At 40.4% G+C, this 17499-nt stretch overlaps 1 protein-coding gene across 4 annotated transcripts; it reads left to right on the forward strand.

Annotated features, from left to right (window-relative positions):
* Positions 1 to 12: 12 nt before the first annotated feature.
* On the forward strand, positions 13 to 17299 carry NFYB (nuclear transcription factor Y subunit beta). Of its 4 annotated transcripts, none has more exons than XM_087449019.1 (8): positions 13 to 128; positions 2712 to 2798; positions 9485 to 9578; positions 11278 to 11408; positions 13530 to 13727; positions 15007 to 15088; positions 16392 to 16471; positions 16850 to 17299. In XM_087449019.1, exons 2-8 carry the CDS (start codon positions 2793 to 2795, stop codon positions 16880 to 16882), a joined length of 624 nt encoding a protein of 207 aa, XP_087305145.1. In that variant the 5' UTR covers positions 13 to 128; positions 2712 to 2792; the 3' UTR covers positions 16883 to 17299. The 4 variants fall into 4 exon arrangements, 3 of the variants coding, with proteins under 3 accessions (XP_087305145.1, XP_087305144.1, XP_087305146.1); XM_087449018.1 differs by lacking the exon at positions 13 to 128 and adding an exon at positions 808 to 1081; XM_087449020.1 differs by lacking the exon at positions 13 to 128 and adding an exon at positions 1101 to 1253.
* The last annotated feature ends 200 nt before the right edge of the window (positions 17300 to 17499 follow it).

Consider the following 17499-nt stretch of genomic DNA (forward strand, 5'->3'; position numbering starts at 1 on the left):
CGCGGCGGAGGGAGGGGAGCCCGAGTCCTGGAAGCGGAGCTCCGCGCTGGGACTGGTTCCTTCGCAGCCATTTTCTGTCCAACCAAACAGCCGATTGGAGACGGGAGCCAACCAGGGCTGCATTGGAGGTTTGTGTCTCGCTTCGGCCAATGATCGCTCCTAAACCGACTCCACTTTAGCTCGAATGAAATGTCCGTCTCCTCCCGGCGCCGTCCCCGCCGCCAACGCCGCCGCGGCCGGGGCACTCGCCTCCCGCCCGCGCGCCCGGGCCGGGGCTGCGGCCGGGCCGGCGCCTGCGAGGCCGCTCCCGCTGCGGGCCGGCGGGGAGCGGGCGCGGGCCGCGGCGCGGCTCTTTGTGCGCGGGGCCGAGGAGCGGCGGGACGCGGGCCAGGCCGCCTGCTGCTCGCCGCCGCCGGGCTCCGGGCCCGAGGCCGAGACGGGGGCGCCGGGGCACCGTCGGGCCCCGCTCCCGGCGGCGCCCCGCCGGCTCCATCTTGTGCGGGGAGCCGGCCGGGGGGCGGGGGGCCCCGGCCCTGCCCCTGCCCCGGGGCCCGGCCGCCGCGCGGGACCCCCGGGGAGCGCCCCTTCCGCCCGCCCGGCCGCGGGGCCATGGCGGGCCGGGCCGCTTTGTCCGCCCCGGCAGCCCGGGCGCCGCGCGGCGGCGGGCGGGCGGCGTTGGGCGCGGGCCCGGGGCCTGGGCCGGGCGAGCCGGGGGGCTGCGCGCCAGGGGCGTCCGGCCGGCGCGGGCGGGACTGACAGGTCGGCGGGCCGGGCCGTGGGGTCGGGGCCAGCCCGCGCACCTCCGTGCGAGGCCGTGGCGAGGAAGCGAGGTCGCCGGGGGGAAGGCATGGATTTGGTGTCCCCTCAGTCTGCCTTACACGTAAAGAATGCAGCCATCTGGCGGCTTGCGGTCCCTGGACTTGCCCCGAAGGTGGGAAGGCAGCCTTTCGGGTTGGGCTGAGGTTTTAATCTTAGGTGGGAGGCGGGGAGGGTATGCCGGGCCTTAGGAGCAGTAGTCTCCGAGAACAAAGAATTACAGAGCACCCACAAGTCGTAATCTCGCCCAGAGTACTATAACAAGGTAATTTAAACAAGGTTAGGTAGCGTGCGACCTTTAAGAAAAAATAGCGTCCTGCTAAGACGCATGGACCACACAGTTCCATGTTTCGTGGCCACGAATCACTGGGGTGGCTTGGGCTCTGTTAATATGGAAACTGATCAGCAACGTAAAGTGATGAGATAAACTGATCAATGTAAGTGGCATTAATAAATCGGGGTTTTATTTGTAGAGTGTTGAAAGTTTAACCAGAATTCCTTAAAAGGCAATTATTCCTTCCTCGCACTGCTCCTGTAGCTTAATTTAAGGATCATATTGATGCAAAACTCTGGTTGTTGATGCCAAAGAATGGAGGGTGGAGGAAGGGTCTGCTGCTTTTCTTGGATACAGATTTGCATTTCTTCAAACATTAAACAGATGTATGCATTCCCTTGAGCTTTCACATATACCATAACCTGCCTTTAAGAAAATATATACCATATGAGGTGAGAGTGTTTTACTTTAATGTACTGAATCTAAATATATACTGACAACTATTTGGGGGAGTAATTGTGGTGAGCTGTGGCCCACCTCCCCAAGCAAAATACATAAATACATATAGTTCCTATATTTTAAGTGTTCTGAGGATTTTCTTTCAAAGACAGCCTTAAAAAAATAACACTTCTGGCTACAAAGAAGGAATTTTCTGGGCAGTTTTGGGGTTAGAAAGAGGACAATATTTGAAAAGAAATTAGAAATTGTTTTTAACATTATAGCAGAGTAGACATTGTCAGCCACTCTTTGCTGCCTGGACCCTAATGAGGGCATTTTTAAAAAATCCAATTCAGTGGCTACAATTTTTTCTGCTATTTACTAGAATTCGTGCTTGAGTTCGTATCAGTATTTTTTTCTTCCTTTAAAATTAACCCTGAAAGGATATGTTTTTGTCCCCCCAATTTACTTGTTTCACTTGAAAAAAGGAAAAGAGCAAATGAGAAATGAAGATTGTAATGTTGTAATTGATACCAGTTTATTCAGCTGTTTATGCCTTAGAGCAAGACTGAAGTGCTATTCAGATGCAATTTTAGTCCAAAATGGTGGTGCTTTAAAATGATAAATGAAGGTCTTAATTGGTTGTGTTGTTCTGTGTCTGTTCTCTGGGCAGCGTGTATCTTCTTTCCGGAAAAATCTGAGATATTTAATCTAAAAGCATTATACTCAGATAAATTTTTCTCCCCTTTTGAGCTTTTGGAATGCTAAATCTCATTCTAAAACATTAAGAAAACCATCACCAAAAAATTAAGTTGATAAGTAGAGTGTTTGTGTCTTGGGTATTAATATTTTAAGGAGTTTAGATGTGTAATTTTTGGTCTCTTGCATATTATATAATTTGGTGTGTTGTGATGAATATTTATGATGAACATGACTAAATTCAGGGTTATGATGGAAAAGCAATCCCTCCCCCCCGCCATGGAATTAACTTTTTTTAAGTTCTCCAAAATATATCTTCCAATTTAACAAACATTTATTGGGTGCCTGCTTTTGCACCATTTTATACCCATGCATTCCCATGAATAATAGTAGGTAAAATTATACGTGCTTTTTAAAATTTTACTGGGAGGAAAGCCTGTAGGTTATATGTTTTTACTACTAATAGATGTTTATTTATCTCTAGATCGAAATTGGGCAAAGATTAGACACCTTTTTAGACAGGTGTTCTTAAACGCTACTGACAACACGAATCTGACAGTATTTCATGACAGTAAGTATGTTTTACCATTTTGTTGTTAATTAGATTTGAACAGTAATTAGCTGGAAACAAAATTATAACTGCTTTATGTGGGAGATTCCTGACAGAATGAATGCCTTTTAAGTCTAAACAGATAGTACCTCTACTCATTCCTGTTGCTTCCTTCTTTGTAGTGACTTGCATGTATTAAGTGTTTCCTGTGGGCCCCTAAGTGCTGTAGAAGCTACAGAGTGAAAAGCTTGTCACCACTCTTAAGAGGCTGTCTGTTAAGCTGGTAGGGCGTTAGCTGAATTGAATAATTAGAGGACAGTTATTTGTGGAATGGAAAACACTGGTTCTAAGGGTGGCACAGGTGAAGAGAAGAGAGGTGTGGTAGGCCTGGGTAGTTGGGAATGTCGTGGAGGGAGCCTGTAGGTCTCCAACTGAGCCTTGAAGGATGAGTGGGATTTGGATAGGAGGAGGGACCACCAAAAGCAAAAGCCTAAAGGTGGGATGAGTGACTTATGTTTAGAGGATGTGGGATAGACCTGCGTCGTCCAAGTGAGGATTTCACAGGGTAATCTAGTGAAGAGATAGCATTTGGCCTGTCTGGATACTTAGTTCCGGATCTGTTACTATATCTGTGACCTCAGGCATGTCATACCCTCCTTGAGCCATGATTGCCTCACTCCTAAAATAAAAGAACTGCACCTGGGGATCCCTACGTAAGGCACATTCTAGCACTGAGATTTTTATCAGCCCTGAAGATAAGAGTTGAAAACACATTTAGTTAGATTGGTGGATCCACTCGTGGAGAGCCATGAAAACTAGGTTTGGATTTGATGCCAAAGACCTTTAGAACCGTTATAGATTCAAGAGCTATAGAAGCAGTGTTTTAGGGAGATTAGTCTTAAAACAACATGTACCTTGGTAGGTTGGGTAGTAACCCAGTGGAAATAGAAACGGTGGGGCATATCCAGAAGTCATTTTAAAACAAGTAACAGATTAGGTAGAGCTTGAAGGAGATGGAAGAACCGAAGAAGACACTAATATAATTAGCCTGGAAGAGTGAAAGGGTGGTATTATTCTTAATAGAATTGGAATAGTTGTGAAGGAGATCGAGGCACTCTCATCCGTTGCCTCCTTGTAGGGGACGGGGAAGGTTTCATTTTTCAGTATCTTAAGTGTGCAGTGATGGGATATCAACATGTTAAAGGCATGGCTTGCTTGAGTGGTAGGCAGGATGTGGTTGTAGATTTAGGATTTATGAGCATAGAAGTGATATTTAATGAGTTCATTAAGAGAACAAGGGAAGAAAGAGAAAACAATAACCTGGGATAAAAATAATAATTAGGAGATGAGGAGGAAAGAATAAACCAGGAAAGAATATTGCTTTGGAACTCGAGAGAAGAGAATTCCAGACATAAATGTGGGGTCAGCAGTGGCCAGCACTGAAAAAAACAGTCAAGGAGGATGCAGGCAAGATCATTGGCAACTTCTAAGAGTGGTTCAGTGTCGAGTGGAAAAGCACGTGTCAAGGAGTTTAAATAGGAATGAAAAGCTGGGTAAGGACTGTCAGGGTGAGAATGAGGGCTAGACAAGCGTGTGGAGCAGAAGCAAGGTTTTATCTGTCTATCTGTACTTCTGTGTGTTTAATGAGAGAGTCTGAGTGTTTAAGGAAGAGTGAAGAAGCTGGTAAGGGGGACTGAAGATACATTAGAGAAGAGGAATCTTTGCATTACTTCTTATCTTCCATGAGATGAAAAGGAATGTGATCCAGGGAACAGGTAAAAGGGCTGATGTGAGAGAGAAAACCCTTTATGCGTGGAGAAAATGGTGAGAACTGTATTTGAAGGGCAGTAATAACAAGGTTACGTTTGCTGAGTTCTTGCTGTGTAGCGTGCTCTTTGCTAAGTGCTTTGTATGCAGTGACTCCACTTCTCGTAACAGTTGCATCTTAAACATGGAGAAGTTGAAGGACAGGGGGTGGTGAGTAAAGACACACAGCTGGGAAGTGGGGGCCTGGCTCCAGCCCAGGTGGTCTGTCCTCAGAGCCAGTGCTCCTGCTAGCTGGCCCCAAACCAGGGCGCATTTCTTACTGTTTTGCAAATACAGTGCTTGCTGGAGAAGCCACTTTAAATGTTTTCAATATATAATCAGTAGACTTAGAATTGAGAGGGGGCAAATCAAATATTTAGGCCTAAGGACTATATGAGAAACCGTCAGGAACAAATACTGTAAAGTACTTGGCATCGGGGACTCTGGATTTCAGTCCCATTTACCATGTCACTTTTGGCAAGTCATTAGCCTCATGCAACCCCAGCTTTCTCACCTGCTTCACAGGGGCGTGAACTTGTATGAGATATTCAGAAAATGTTCAATAAATGTTAAACGTGTTAAAGAAGGCACTCTTGACTGCATTTGTGCAACAGATTATTAGTAGAGTTTAAATACTGCTACATCAAAAAATGGTCAAGATTTTTTAGCTTAGCCAGCTGACCATTTATTTCACACGGTATTTTAGAAAATAATATTATCAGTTCAGCTAAATAATTAGAATAGTCAGTAAAATTAATTTAATGTGCTGTAACTACTCTTTCTCCATATTTATCAGTTCCCTCTGATCTAATGATTCATCAGTGTACCCACTCTCTTGTCCTACGTGTTCTTCCCTCTTTGTTGTCTGGCTGGAATCCAACACTTGAGCTTCTCTGTTCTTACACCAGCCTGTAAGTGTCACAACTGGACATACTGGTGCCACCGACATTCATGGTCACCAACTCCAGCTAGGCTCTCAGCATTGCCCAACCCTGCCGTTCCTTCCTTTCCCATTCTCTGCAGTGACAGCCATCTGTCTGCCCAGGGGTAAGAATCCCAGCATTATCCTTGGTCCTTCCTTTAGCTCTCAGTCGGTTACCAAGTGTTGATTTTACCTCCTAAAAAGCTCTTTCGTCTGCTTCTCTTGCGCCTGGACCAGATCCTGGGAGTGATCGTCAGCTTGCCTGAATTCATGCCCTCACTGCAGCATAGGGTTCTTCTTGGTCTTCTGACCTCCTCGTGGCTCCCCTCCAGGTCATTTTCTACGCTGGACTGTAGCCAGAGTCATCTTTTAAAAAAGAAATCTGATTTGCAGTCTTCTGCTAAAACTCTTCTTTGATTTGCTGTTGTCCACAAGGCACTGCCTGATCTAGCCTCTACTTAGCTGCTTCCAATCCCCCAATACTGTATTTCCCTGTTTGCTTTGCCTGGAACACTCTTTTCCCATCTTTCTTTGCCTAACTGATTCCTATTCATCTTTCAGTCTCGGTTTAAATGTTATTTCCTAAGACAGCCTTCCTTGACTCCTCAGACTAGTGAGGTCCCTTTGGAATAAACTCCTAAAGCATATAACAAAACATCTTTGTTTTCCTTAGCACTTGGCACTAATAATTAGTTAATCATTTGTAATTATTTAATACCTATATATAACTATATATAAGTATATATGTACTGAGTACTCCTATTGTACTGTGAGAAGTCTTTACATGGTAAGTCCTGTTCTCATCCCACTTGCTCAAGGTCTCATAGCCAGTAAGTAGCAGGGATTTCAAACCAGGTGATCCGATTCCAGAGCCTGTGCCTTGGAAGTACTAGTAGGCTACGCTCCCCACGCCTTCCTCCTGCCCCCAGTTTACGTAATATTTGTCTTCTCTGCAAGATGAGGACGGAGACCTTGTCTGTGTTGTTGACTGCTTCATCCCCAGCACATAGCACGGACCTGATAATACTTGGTAAATATTTGTTGATTAGCTTACTTACAATCTATAATCTGTTTCGTAAATTTTGATGGGAAGTTTTAGACCTAGAAGAAAAGCTTTGGATGCATCTAGCAAGTGTTCCCCCTCATTCTTTCTATCTGTAGGAGAGTGGCTAGCATACTGTAAGCATCAAAGGTGAGGGTAATCTGTTGAATGGAAGGTACTAAGTGCCTTGGGGATTCAAAGAATGGAACACTAATTTTTGGCTTGCTGAGTGGTGTAAATCAGAAACATTTCTGGAGGATGAGGGAACACTGAGATTAAAGTATGGGGCAGGATTTTCATGGTAGAAAGAGAGAGGAGAGGGAGACAGAAGATGTGGTGAAATGACAGAAAAGCTAAAATTTGCAGAACCACAGACACATACAGCTAGGCAGATGATGTGCGGCTTATCTTCAAAGGAGGGAGGAGGAGATCTGACATCTCCTGAGTACACTATGTGCCTACTAGCAGGTTTCTGTTCCCTGTGTAAATCTGACAACTAGAAGACTGAGGTTTATGGGCCGGCCCCGTGGCTTGGCGGTTAAGTGTGCGCGCTCTGCTGCGGGCGGCCGGGGTTCGGATCCCGGGCGCGCACAGACGCGCCGCTTCTCTGGCCATGCTGAGGCCGCGTCCCACATACAGCAACTAGAAGGATGTGCAGCTATGACACACAACTATCTACTGGGGCTTTGGGGGAAAAAATAAATAAATAAAATTATAAAAAAAAAAAGAAGACTGAGGTTTAGAGGCTAATGCTATTAATCCAAATGATAATCTTGCTGCAAATTCCAGTGCATGACAAGATAATGTCATTGAAACTTTTTGCCTTTAAGACTTTTTTTTTCTGTGAGGAAGATTGGCCCTGAGCTAACATCTGCCAATCCTCCTCTTTTTGCTGAGAAAGACTGGCCCTGGGCTAACATCCATGCCCATCTTCCTCCACTTTATATGGGACACCACCACAGCATGGTCCGACAAGTGGTGCGTTGGTGCGCACCCGAGATCTGAACCGGCGAACCCCGGGCCGCCGCAGCGGAGTGCGCGCACTTAACCGCTTGCGCCACCGGGCCAGCCCCACCTTTAAGGTTTTTTTAATGTTATATTTATAAATTAATTAATCTCCCAGATCCTGGTTGTTTGAACAGTGTCCTCATCAGCTAATTTAAAAACACTCATGGTATCCTGTGGACATTCATTTAGCAAAGAATTTCTGTTACTGTCACCCCCCCAACCCCCCAAAAAAAGATTTGTTTCCAGTTGTAGGTTCTGAAACAACCACTCTGGTCCTGTCTCCTGGACCTTGATCTCCCTTGGGGCATTGTAAAAACTAGTCAATTCACACTATCCTAATTGAGCTCTCTTTCATGGCTAATAAATCCATCATCCTGTCTATTTAGGACTACTCGCCTAGTATCTTTTTAGCATTTTAGGATCAAAATAGCATTTTGGGTTTGGGTAATGTTTCACATTCATTTATATTAGCCATTTAAGGTAGGAAAGGCGATATCGTTACTTCCATTTTATATAGAAATACATTTAGCTGGTAGGGATGCTTGTTTTCAGGGATCAGTAGGAGAGTCAGAATCACAGCTCACTGACTCTGTTTACTTCTTGCCACTGAAAAGGTCAATAAATAGGTACCCTGTACTTTCACAAATTATTAAAGGTAGGTGAATTCTATTCTCTGCCCCCTTAAAACAGCCGTTTAAATTATGGAAATGTATCTACAATTAAATTAGATACCACAGTCAACAGATGCATCAAAGAAATGCCATGTTATTGAAGACTTGGAAACTAGCCTGGTATTTTAGTATTAGATAAAAATCCAACAGCGATGGAAAAGAAGACATGTTACACAAGGACTCAAATATTGCAATTAATAACATTAAGTTTGTGCTGGGTCCTGGGCCTTGATAAAAGATCACGTGTCTCTTGATTTGGCCTGAAAGCACATCTAAATCACACTTAACTTTTGCTACACTGTTTATTCAGATAATGCATTTAAAATTTTTCCACCTACAAATAGCCAGTCCCTCATTTTAAACAGTATTATTTGTAAAGCAGAAAGACTTCCAGGATTTGCCATGTTGGTGAAATGGAATGGAGCCAGGTGAGGGCTTACGGTTCAGTTTTTTCCAGATTTTCCCTTTTAGAATTCTTTTAGCTCTGAGCAAAGTGAATGAAGCCGGCTTCTTTTCAGATAGTCACTTTAACTCTCACTCTTGTTTGTGGGTACACTTTTCCTACCTTTCTATGCAGATCTCTAATCTCCCTGACCCCTCCTTTTCTTTTTTCTTCAAAGAATCAAAAGTTTGAGGGTGGGGGGAAGAGAAATCTACCCTTGACTAGAATTAAAGGTAATGGGCTTGTTCAAAATGTGCGTGTATTTTTGGGTTGCATGGGTACAGAATTGTACAGGGAATCCATATGCTTCTTATACCAAACAACAGTTTGAACCAAGACATTGTCTATTGGAGAACTTCTGTGAGACCACAAAGAAAGTTTGCAGCAGGAGCAAAAGGGTTTGCCCAGGAATATTAGGCTTTAGCAGGAGAGCTGAAGTGGTGGACATAGGTGACTTCCAGGCGACTACTTGTCATTCTAGGGGTAAGTGAGGTTGTAAGTCAGGGTTGCCTGTACTATATATAGCTGAGGATTATGTAATTGAAAAGAAAGAGGTGTGTGTTTTAGATTCATTTCCTTGTTTTGTTTCCCTGTTGGTCTTACGCTTATCACTTATAGACAGTGGATAGGGGACTCCTGAATAGTTGGCAGATTATCGAAAGGTTTCCAAATCAAGAAATATAGTGGTTTCTTTTAGTGAGCTTAAGGCTCTGAAAAATGTGATTGACCCATCCTGTGACAGTTTATGAGCATTGAATCTATTATGTTTTTTAGACAAGTTTTATTGAAGAGTTGAAAAACTGTGTTTCCTCATAGATGGATGGTGACAGTTCTACAACAGATGCTTCTCAGCTAGGAATTTCGGCAGACTATATTGGAGGAAGTCATTACGTTATACAGCCTCATGATGGTAAGAAAGCCACAATTGGAAATAAGTTCACAAGTAGAAGCAAAAAGTGGCAATTTTATTAATGTGATATTATAGGTTACTTTGTCTTTACAGGAAAATTAGCAATCTTGTGTCACAGTTCAGTGAAGGTCTAAAAAAGGTATAACAAGCTATTTGTATTAGAAATAGTCTTCAAAAGAGTGATGAGTTCTAGAAAAGAATTCTGTAAAAGTATGCCTGTTTAAAACTGGTATAGTTTCCTTAAAAATTTGTTACTGATTTCCTATTTGAGTACTAAATATGGCAAATTCTTATTCACTTGATACAGTAAATAAAATAGTTCTTTAAAGGGTGAGTGCTAGCTATTTAGTACCTATGAACAGACTTATTTTTGTTTTTCATTCAATATTAAATTTGAACGAGGTCAGGTATCAGAATAGCAGTATTATGTTGGCCCAGCAGAAATAATTTACTTTTGTGGCATTCTGATTTGTAAGATTAAAAAACGTTAAGATATATTTTTGTAGAAGACAATTGGAGGGAAGTAATTAGTTACTTCATCTTACAATAGATACTCAAGTTAATTTTGATAACATCATTTTAAACACATAAAAATGTCAATTGAATCAGCTTAAGTGCCTTTCTTATTTAATATATAAAGAGTGGGAAGTTTACTTACAAGATACTGCATTTGGTCATAAAAGGATATTATTGGTAATCTGAAAGCTTCAGTTTTATCTAAATCTATATAATTTGAAAATTTCATTTTTTCTAAGAATGTTGGATCACTGCTATAGCTTTGTTCAAAAACAACTACTACATTAGTAATAGTCCAGTTGGGTCAGTAATACTCAGGTCCAGTTTGTCCTTTCTGTTTAAACTTGGCTTTGGATAAACGGATAACCTCTTAATCTAGCAATATTCAAGGAGCCATAGGGCAAGGTCTGTAAGTTTTATAGCTAGGGCATACAGCATCTATTTATGAGCACCTCCTCTTGGGGAGGTGTTATATCAGGTCCTAAGAAGGACACAAAGCTGACCTCTGGCCTCAAGTAGCAAAAATCTAGTGGGGGTAGTGGGAAATACAAAGAATTATCAGATGTGTCAGAGAAAAGACAGAGTGGCACTTCTGATACTTTGTGAAAGGAGAGAGCACTTCTGAAGGTGCTCTGGAGATGTTGTTGAGCTTTTTAGAAAATGGGAAGGTAGGATTTTAGTAGGCAGAGTTGAGGCTAAAAGTATTATAGGCAGTGGGTTTGAAATTAACCAGTAGGTTTAGTTCTGGCCCTGAGAAAATTGTGAAAAGAACTGCTATCCTAATCCCTAAAAAGGATTACGAAATGAAACTGAATGGTTCTTATCCTAGATCAGTTCAGATAGTCGTCTCTCTCTCTCTTTTTTTTTTTTTTTTTTTTTTGCTGAGGAAGATTAGCCCTGAGGTAACATCTCTTGCCAATCTTCCTCTTTTTTTTGCTTCAGGAAGATTAGCCCTGAGCTAACATCTGTGGCAATCTTCATCCACTTTTTTTATACGTGGGTCATCACCACAGCATGGCTGACGAGTGGTATAAGTCTGTGTCCGGGATCTGAACCCGTGAACCTGGGCCACCGAAGCGGAGTGTGCCAAACTTAACCACCAGGCCACGGGGTTGGCCCTAGTCTTCTCTATCTTGAAGTAAAAATTATGAGAAGCTTTAAACCTAACTTATTTTTTCTTTAGATACTGAGGACAGCATGAATGATCATGAAGACACAAATGGTTCAAAAGAAAGTTTCAGAGAACAAGACATATATCTTCCAATTGCAAATGTGGCGAGAATAATGAAAAATGCCATACCTCAGACGGGAAAGGTAATGTAGAGGAGAAATTTAACAAGGGGTTTTTGGGAGGGGGATGTACAACTACATGAATACATAGTTCATGAATACAGTTAGCTATTTCAGTCATTCAGCCTTTCAGCAAGTCAAATATTTCCTTCAGTTCTGCATACTTAGTTACTGAATAGTGTTCTATTTTCTGTTCTTCCGTGTCCCCAAATGCTTCCTCCTCCCCCACATATTGGAAGCAGATAAAATAGAATTAAGAATCTTTTTAAAAATAGGTGCATTGTCAGAACTATCAGGTTTGCACTTACGATGTTGTAACTTGTATAATGTTGCAGCAAAATTGGGTCATATTGTACTGATGGGTGTTGTAAGGATTTAAAAAAAATCCTTATATTTGGAAACAACTTTTTATATAATTATAGATATTCAAGTACATTTAAATTCAACTGGTATGATTTTTTTTAAGTAGTTTTGTCTTAGAACAATTTTTATTTTATTTTATTTATTTTTATTTATTATTATTTTTTATTTTTTTTTATTTTTTTTTTTTTTGTGAGGAAGATCAGCCCTGAGCTAACATCCATGCTACTCCTCCTCTTTTTGCTGAGGAAGACCGGCTCTGAGCTAACATGTATTGCCAATCCTCCTCCTTTGTTTCTTTCCCGAAAGCCCCAGTAGATAGTTGTATGTCATAGTTGCACATCCTTCTAGTTGCTGTATGTGGGATGCGGCCTCAGCATGGCCGGAGAAGCGGTGGTTCGGTGCGCGCCCGGATCCGAACCCAGGCCGCCAGTAGCGGAGCATGCGCATTTAACCACTAAGCCATGGGGCCGGCCCCAGAACAACTTTTAAAAACTCATTGTCACTCTACTCATCACTTGGTCTGAAATAAAATTCATACTTTTTATATTTTACATCACATAATAAACTTTTCTATCATTTTATTGTAGCTTATAAAGTACTTATGAAAGTAATAAAGCTTATAAATAAATATATTATTAAATACATCGCCAAGCTTAGAAGTTCTAATTTGAGAGGTCCTCCTTATGTTTTAAGGGGAACAAAGCACAACTGCTGATTATTGCTAAAATAGGTTAGGCCTGTGCTGTCCAGTACCGTAGCCACAGCCACAGGTGGTTCCTGAGCGCTTGAAATGTGGCGAGTCTGAATTGAGATGTGCTGTAAATGTAAAACATAAACCAGGTTTTGAAGACTTAGTATGAAAAAAAGAAATAAAATATCTCAATTTTTAAATTGATTCTGTGTTTAAATGATATTTTGGATAAACTATCTTATTAAAATTAATTTCACCTGTCTCTGTTTTCTTTTTTAACATGGCTACTAGAAAATCTAAAGTTATATATAAAGCTCACATTATATTATCTTGTTTGACCACATTTATTAAGTAAAGTCTGGTTTACTTTTCTCCAGGATGCAAAATAGGCCTGGAGGTGAAAGGCAGTATGTTTAAGCAAGGATTTTGAGAAGTGGCTTTGGAATGGCATGGTTTAATCTGTTAGCGTTTCACTTTCAAAGCCCAGACCCTTAAGAGAAGAATTGTTTTTAGAATGAGGTGGCAGGTGTGTGCTGCTTTAGGTAGGCTTTTTAATAAACTCAAAACCTGTACCTGACCCTTTGTATCTCCAGTGGTAAAAATGTCACCAGATGTCATTATTTCACTCCCTCTTAAGCCTTACGTGAACTCAGTGTTGTTTTTTTTTTTTTAATTTTCTGGTGTCCTTATTCATGGCAATGCTAGGGCAGTGAAGTGCTATCTAAGTCTGTGGCCCACAGTATACTCCATACATGGCGGGATGGATTTTCTTGGGGCTCTTGGTTAGCAAGAGTTTTCATCTTTATGAGGTGGTAGAGACATCCAGTGGTTGCTTTTATACCTAAATTATGTCTGTTTTCTGTGAATAGCTGTCAAGGCTTCTCTCACTTGGTTCAAGTTTTTATTCTCACTCTGAGGGTTGGAATTTTGATAGCACAAACTGTGTTAATGTTAGCACATATTTCAAAGATTAAAGGTTAACAGTCATAAACTGACATTTGTATTCTTCTGAATAGCCTTTTATTTTTGCAGGTTGTTAGGAAGGTGATGATTATATTCCCTGCAAATTTACCTATAATTCCTTTCTTCAGATTGCAAAAGATGCCAAAGAATGTGTTCAAGAATGTGTGAGTGAGTTCATCAGCTTTATAACATCTGAAGCGAGTGAAAGATGCCATCAGGAGAAACGGAAGACAATCAATGGAGAAGATATTCTCTTTGCCATGTCTACCTTAGGCTTTGACAGTTACGTAGAACCTCTAAAGTTATACCTTCAGAAATTCAGAGAGGTAAGTACAGTGTCTTCCGTTATGCTTTTAAGAAAATAACATACACTGTTCACTAGCTTTTTTAATGTATTATTTGTTAAAAAAAATCATTTTATAGCAAATTACATAACATTTCTCAGAAGTAGTGTGTAATCACTTACGTTACTGTACTTCAGTAGTCTTTTCTTGCTCCCTTTCTTACTAATGACAGCACAGTATGTAATGATCAAGAGTGTGAACTCTGGATTCAGACCACCTGGAGGCTGAATCCCAGCCCTACCACACATGAAGCTGTGACCCTGGGCAGATTATTTAAGTACTTGGTTTCCTGGTCTATAAAGTGAGGCTAATAATAGTACCTACCTCACAGAATTATCAAGAGGACTAAGTAAAATAATCTGTGTACTGCACTTAGCTTGGCGTATAATGAGCACTCAATGATGTTAGTGCATGCTATTGTTATTCATTTAAAAGAGCTAGCATCTCAAAGGTTGGGGCCTTTTAGATAAGAAAAAGAGGGAACTGTAACTATCTTTCTTATTATTGATTGAATTCTTCTACATTTCCTATTTAGTTTATCTTTGCCTGTGGTATGAATTTTGTGAAAATGAGTTGAGATCTGTATATTTATTTCCATACTCCAACTTGGGTGTCAAATTTACATTTCTTTCAAAATATTTTCTTAATCTTTAGTGTTAGAATACCATTAAATTAGTGATACCTGCATGGAATGATTAAAGTAGGGAGAGAATGTGTAAATTCTTCACAGTACTTTTCCAAATCTTCAGCATCACAGAACCTTAGAGTGAATGGAACTTAGAGGCCTTTGGTCCAAACAGTAATTTTGATTTAGGAATTTTAAACTTTAAACTTTTCTACAGTACTGCCCAGTTGGCTAAGAGCTGTATATATAATTAAATGATAACTTGGATCATTTGTAGTAGATTTATAAGCTGAATATTTATAGTACTTTACAGACTACTTCATCTGTAAGTGGAGTTCTATTTTCCTTTTGATGTAGTGTGAAATTAGAATAATTTTTTATTTTTACCCATAAATATTTTAGATTTTCTAGGTCATTACTAACACTGTCTTGTGATGATTACTGCTTATATAAAAAGTTAGCATTTTGAAAGGCCTCTTCATGTATAATTAACCAGAAGTTAATAAATTAATAAATACTCTGTGTAGTGTTTGTAATAATAGAAGCTCCTAATTTTAGGAACTAAGCACGCATTCTCATTTAGAAAACAGTTCCTTTTGAATACCAGGGATTACTTTTTCCACTTTCCTTCCCCAGGCTATGAAGGGAGAGAAAGGAATTGGTGGAACAGTCACAGCTACAGATGGACTAAGTGAAGAGCTAACAGAAGAGGCATTTAGTAAGCAGGGTTATGATACATTTATGCAATTAAATTTGTTCTTACAAGTCACATAGATTGTTAGCAGTGATTAATACTAAATGTCTGTAGTGGTACTTTTGGAATATCAGCACTGAGTATTTTGACATAGCAGTCTTTTGAATAGTTCTTACTAGTTCATGCCCTTATGCTTGAAGTCAGTGAGGGATAAGTGTAGAAATTTTAATTCTGCAGACATTATAATCTTTCACCAATAGTTCTGACTGATTTCCATAGCCCCTGGTTTTTGGTTTAAGATTCACATGAGACAGGAATGTTGAGAATTGTAGGTTGTAATATTAAAGTCTTGTGATTTAAATAAATTTGAACTGAAAGTTTCTTTTTTAAAAATTGAGTATCATATTGTCATATTGGTGAAATAAAAGGCCTATGGTGATTATATTTCTCATGTGAAATTTATATGTTTTATATTTCTCATATGTAAAAGGTATGCTGCTTAGTTATGTAAGTGTTGGTCCCAGCCAAGCCTTATGGCATAGGTCTACTGTGAATGAGAAACTCCATCCAGGGGCCGGCCTGGTGGCGTAGCAGTTAAGTGTGTGGGCTCCACTTCAGCAGCCCAGGGTTCGCAGGTTCAGATCCTGGGCGCCCACTGATGTACCACTTGTCAAGCCACGCTGTGGCGGTGTCTTATGTAAAGTAGAGGAAGATGGACACAGATGTTAGCCCAGGGCCAATCTTCCTTGGCAAATAGAGGAGGATTGGCATTGGAAGTTAGCTCAGGGCCGATCTTCCTCACACAGAAAAAAAAAAAGAGAAACTCCATTCAGTCTTTCTGCAGCTTTGTGCACATGGGCAGTTAGCTAAAGTACACTTTAGAGAAGTGAAGATGCAGAAAATTGAAAAATGCAGTAGAAGAAATGTGCTTTTTAGGGAGCTTTTTTTAATTTTTTTTTTTTAATTTTATTTATTTATTTTTTCCCCCCAAAGCCCCAGTAGATAGTTGTGTGTCATAGCTGCACATCCTTCTAGTTGCTGTATGTGGGATGCGGCCTCAGCATGGCCGGAGAAGCGGTGCGTAGGTGCACGCCCGGGATCCGAACCCGGGCCACCAGCAGCGGAGCGCGCGCACTTAACCGCTAAGCCACGGGGCCGGCCCAGGGAGCTTTTTTTAAAATGGAAAATTTGGGGGTTTATGATTTTGCCCAAGATTACATTGATAAGTGGCAGAATGGTAATGAGACATTAATGGCGCAACTTGAAGGTCCAGGCAAGAAAGTAGCTGCAGTTCTTTTCCTGCTTTGACTCTCTTTTTGTCTTGTAGCTAACCAGTTACCAGCTGGCTTAATAACTGCAGATGGGCAACAACAGAATGTTATGGTTTACACAACGTCATATCAACAGGTACATTACCTTCTTTGCATTTTAAGCTGTTTAAAAAATTGATTATATCCACTGATTTTTATCATAGGTGCTTAATTTCAACACATTGTTAAGAACCTGATAGACTGAAGGTTGTTAAAAATTGTTTTTTCAAAATATAAACTGTATAGTATTCTTAATGGTTGAAAGTATGTATACACATGTTCATATTTGCATAGATCTCTAGAAAGATACACATTAATAAAGTAGCTTTCTTGGGTGGAGAGAATGGAGATTGGAGTGGGAAGTAGACTTATTTTTCATTTATTGTTTTTATTCATTGAATGTTTATAATATGCATATGTTATTTTTAAACTAATTTTTCTTTAATTCTGCTCAATTTAAATTTTCTAATCTTAGATTTCTGGTGTTCAACAAATTCAGTTTTCATGATCTGAAGAAATGATGGAATGGGGAGTGTAGAGAAATGCAAGAATCTGTACGATTCCGGAACAGAGACGTTAGAAGGAAATGACTGGTGAAGGATGTCTCTTTGTATATTAAATAGCTGTAATGTAGCTTCCCGATGCTTGACTAATTGAGGTGTTAATTCTGACTTGAGAATCTTTTTCATGAATGATTTTAAAGAAAAATTTGGATTTTAAAGGTATTAAAATATTTTTGTTTTGTACAAGAGTTTGTTGCTCTGTATGACTCCTGTATGCATTGTATATTGCAATTTATTACTGTCAGAGATTTGTAGACAGTTTCTTATTTTCATATTGAATCATGTTACTTTTGTAATTCAAGTAAGCAGCTGGGTTAATTCATGATGTTTGCCCTTTTAATAAAATGTAAGGGTAGAGTTCATTTTGAATGCAAGTTGCCTTTATTATAAATTTGAGTTTGTCTTGGTTATATAATATCTTGCATGATAACCTAGCTAGATTTTTAGCATTTGCCATATTTATTAAAATTAATTTTTTTGTAACATTCATAGCTTAAGCAGCACCATTTTTTAAAAAATGTAATTGAAAAATTAAGTGTGAATGCAGAAGCAAATATTGTCT

Source organism: Ceratotherium simum, chromosome 25 (assembly GCF_057802395.1).
Source record: "Ceratotherium simum simum isolate JZ-2026a chromosome 25, ASM5780239v1, whole genome shotgun sequence".
Lineage (NCBI taxonomy): Eukaryota > Metazoa > Chordata > Mammalia > Perissodactyla > Rhinocerotidae > Ceratotherium > Ceratotherium simum.

Excerpts from the sequence above, each read along its gene's own strand:
- NFYB (XM_087449019.1), top strand. Across the intron at positions 11,409-13,529 it reads CCATACCTCAGACGGGAAAG|ATTGCAAAAGATGCCAAAGA; the intron begins GTAATGTAGAGG and ends TCCTTTCTTCAG. Across the intron at positions 16,472-16,849 it reads ACACAACGTCATATCAACAG|ATTTCTGGTGTTCAACAAAT; the intron begins GTACATTACCTT and ends TTCTAATCTTAG.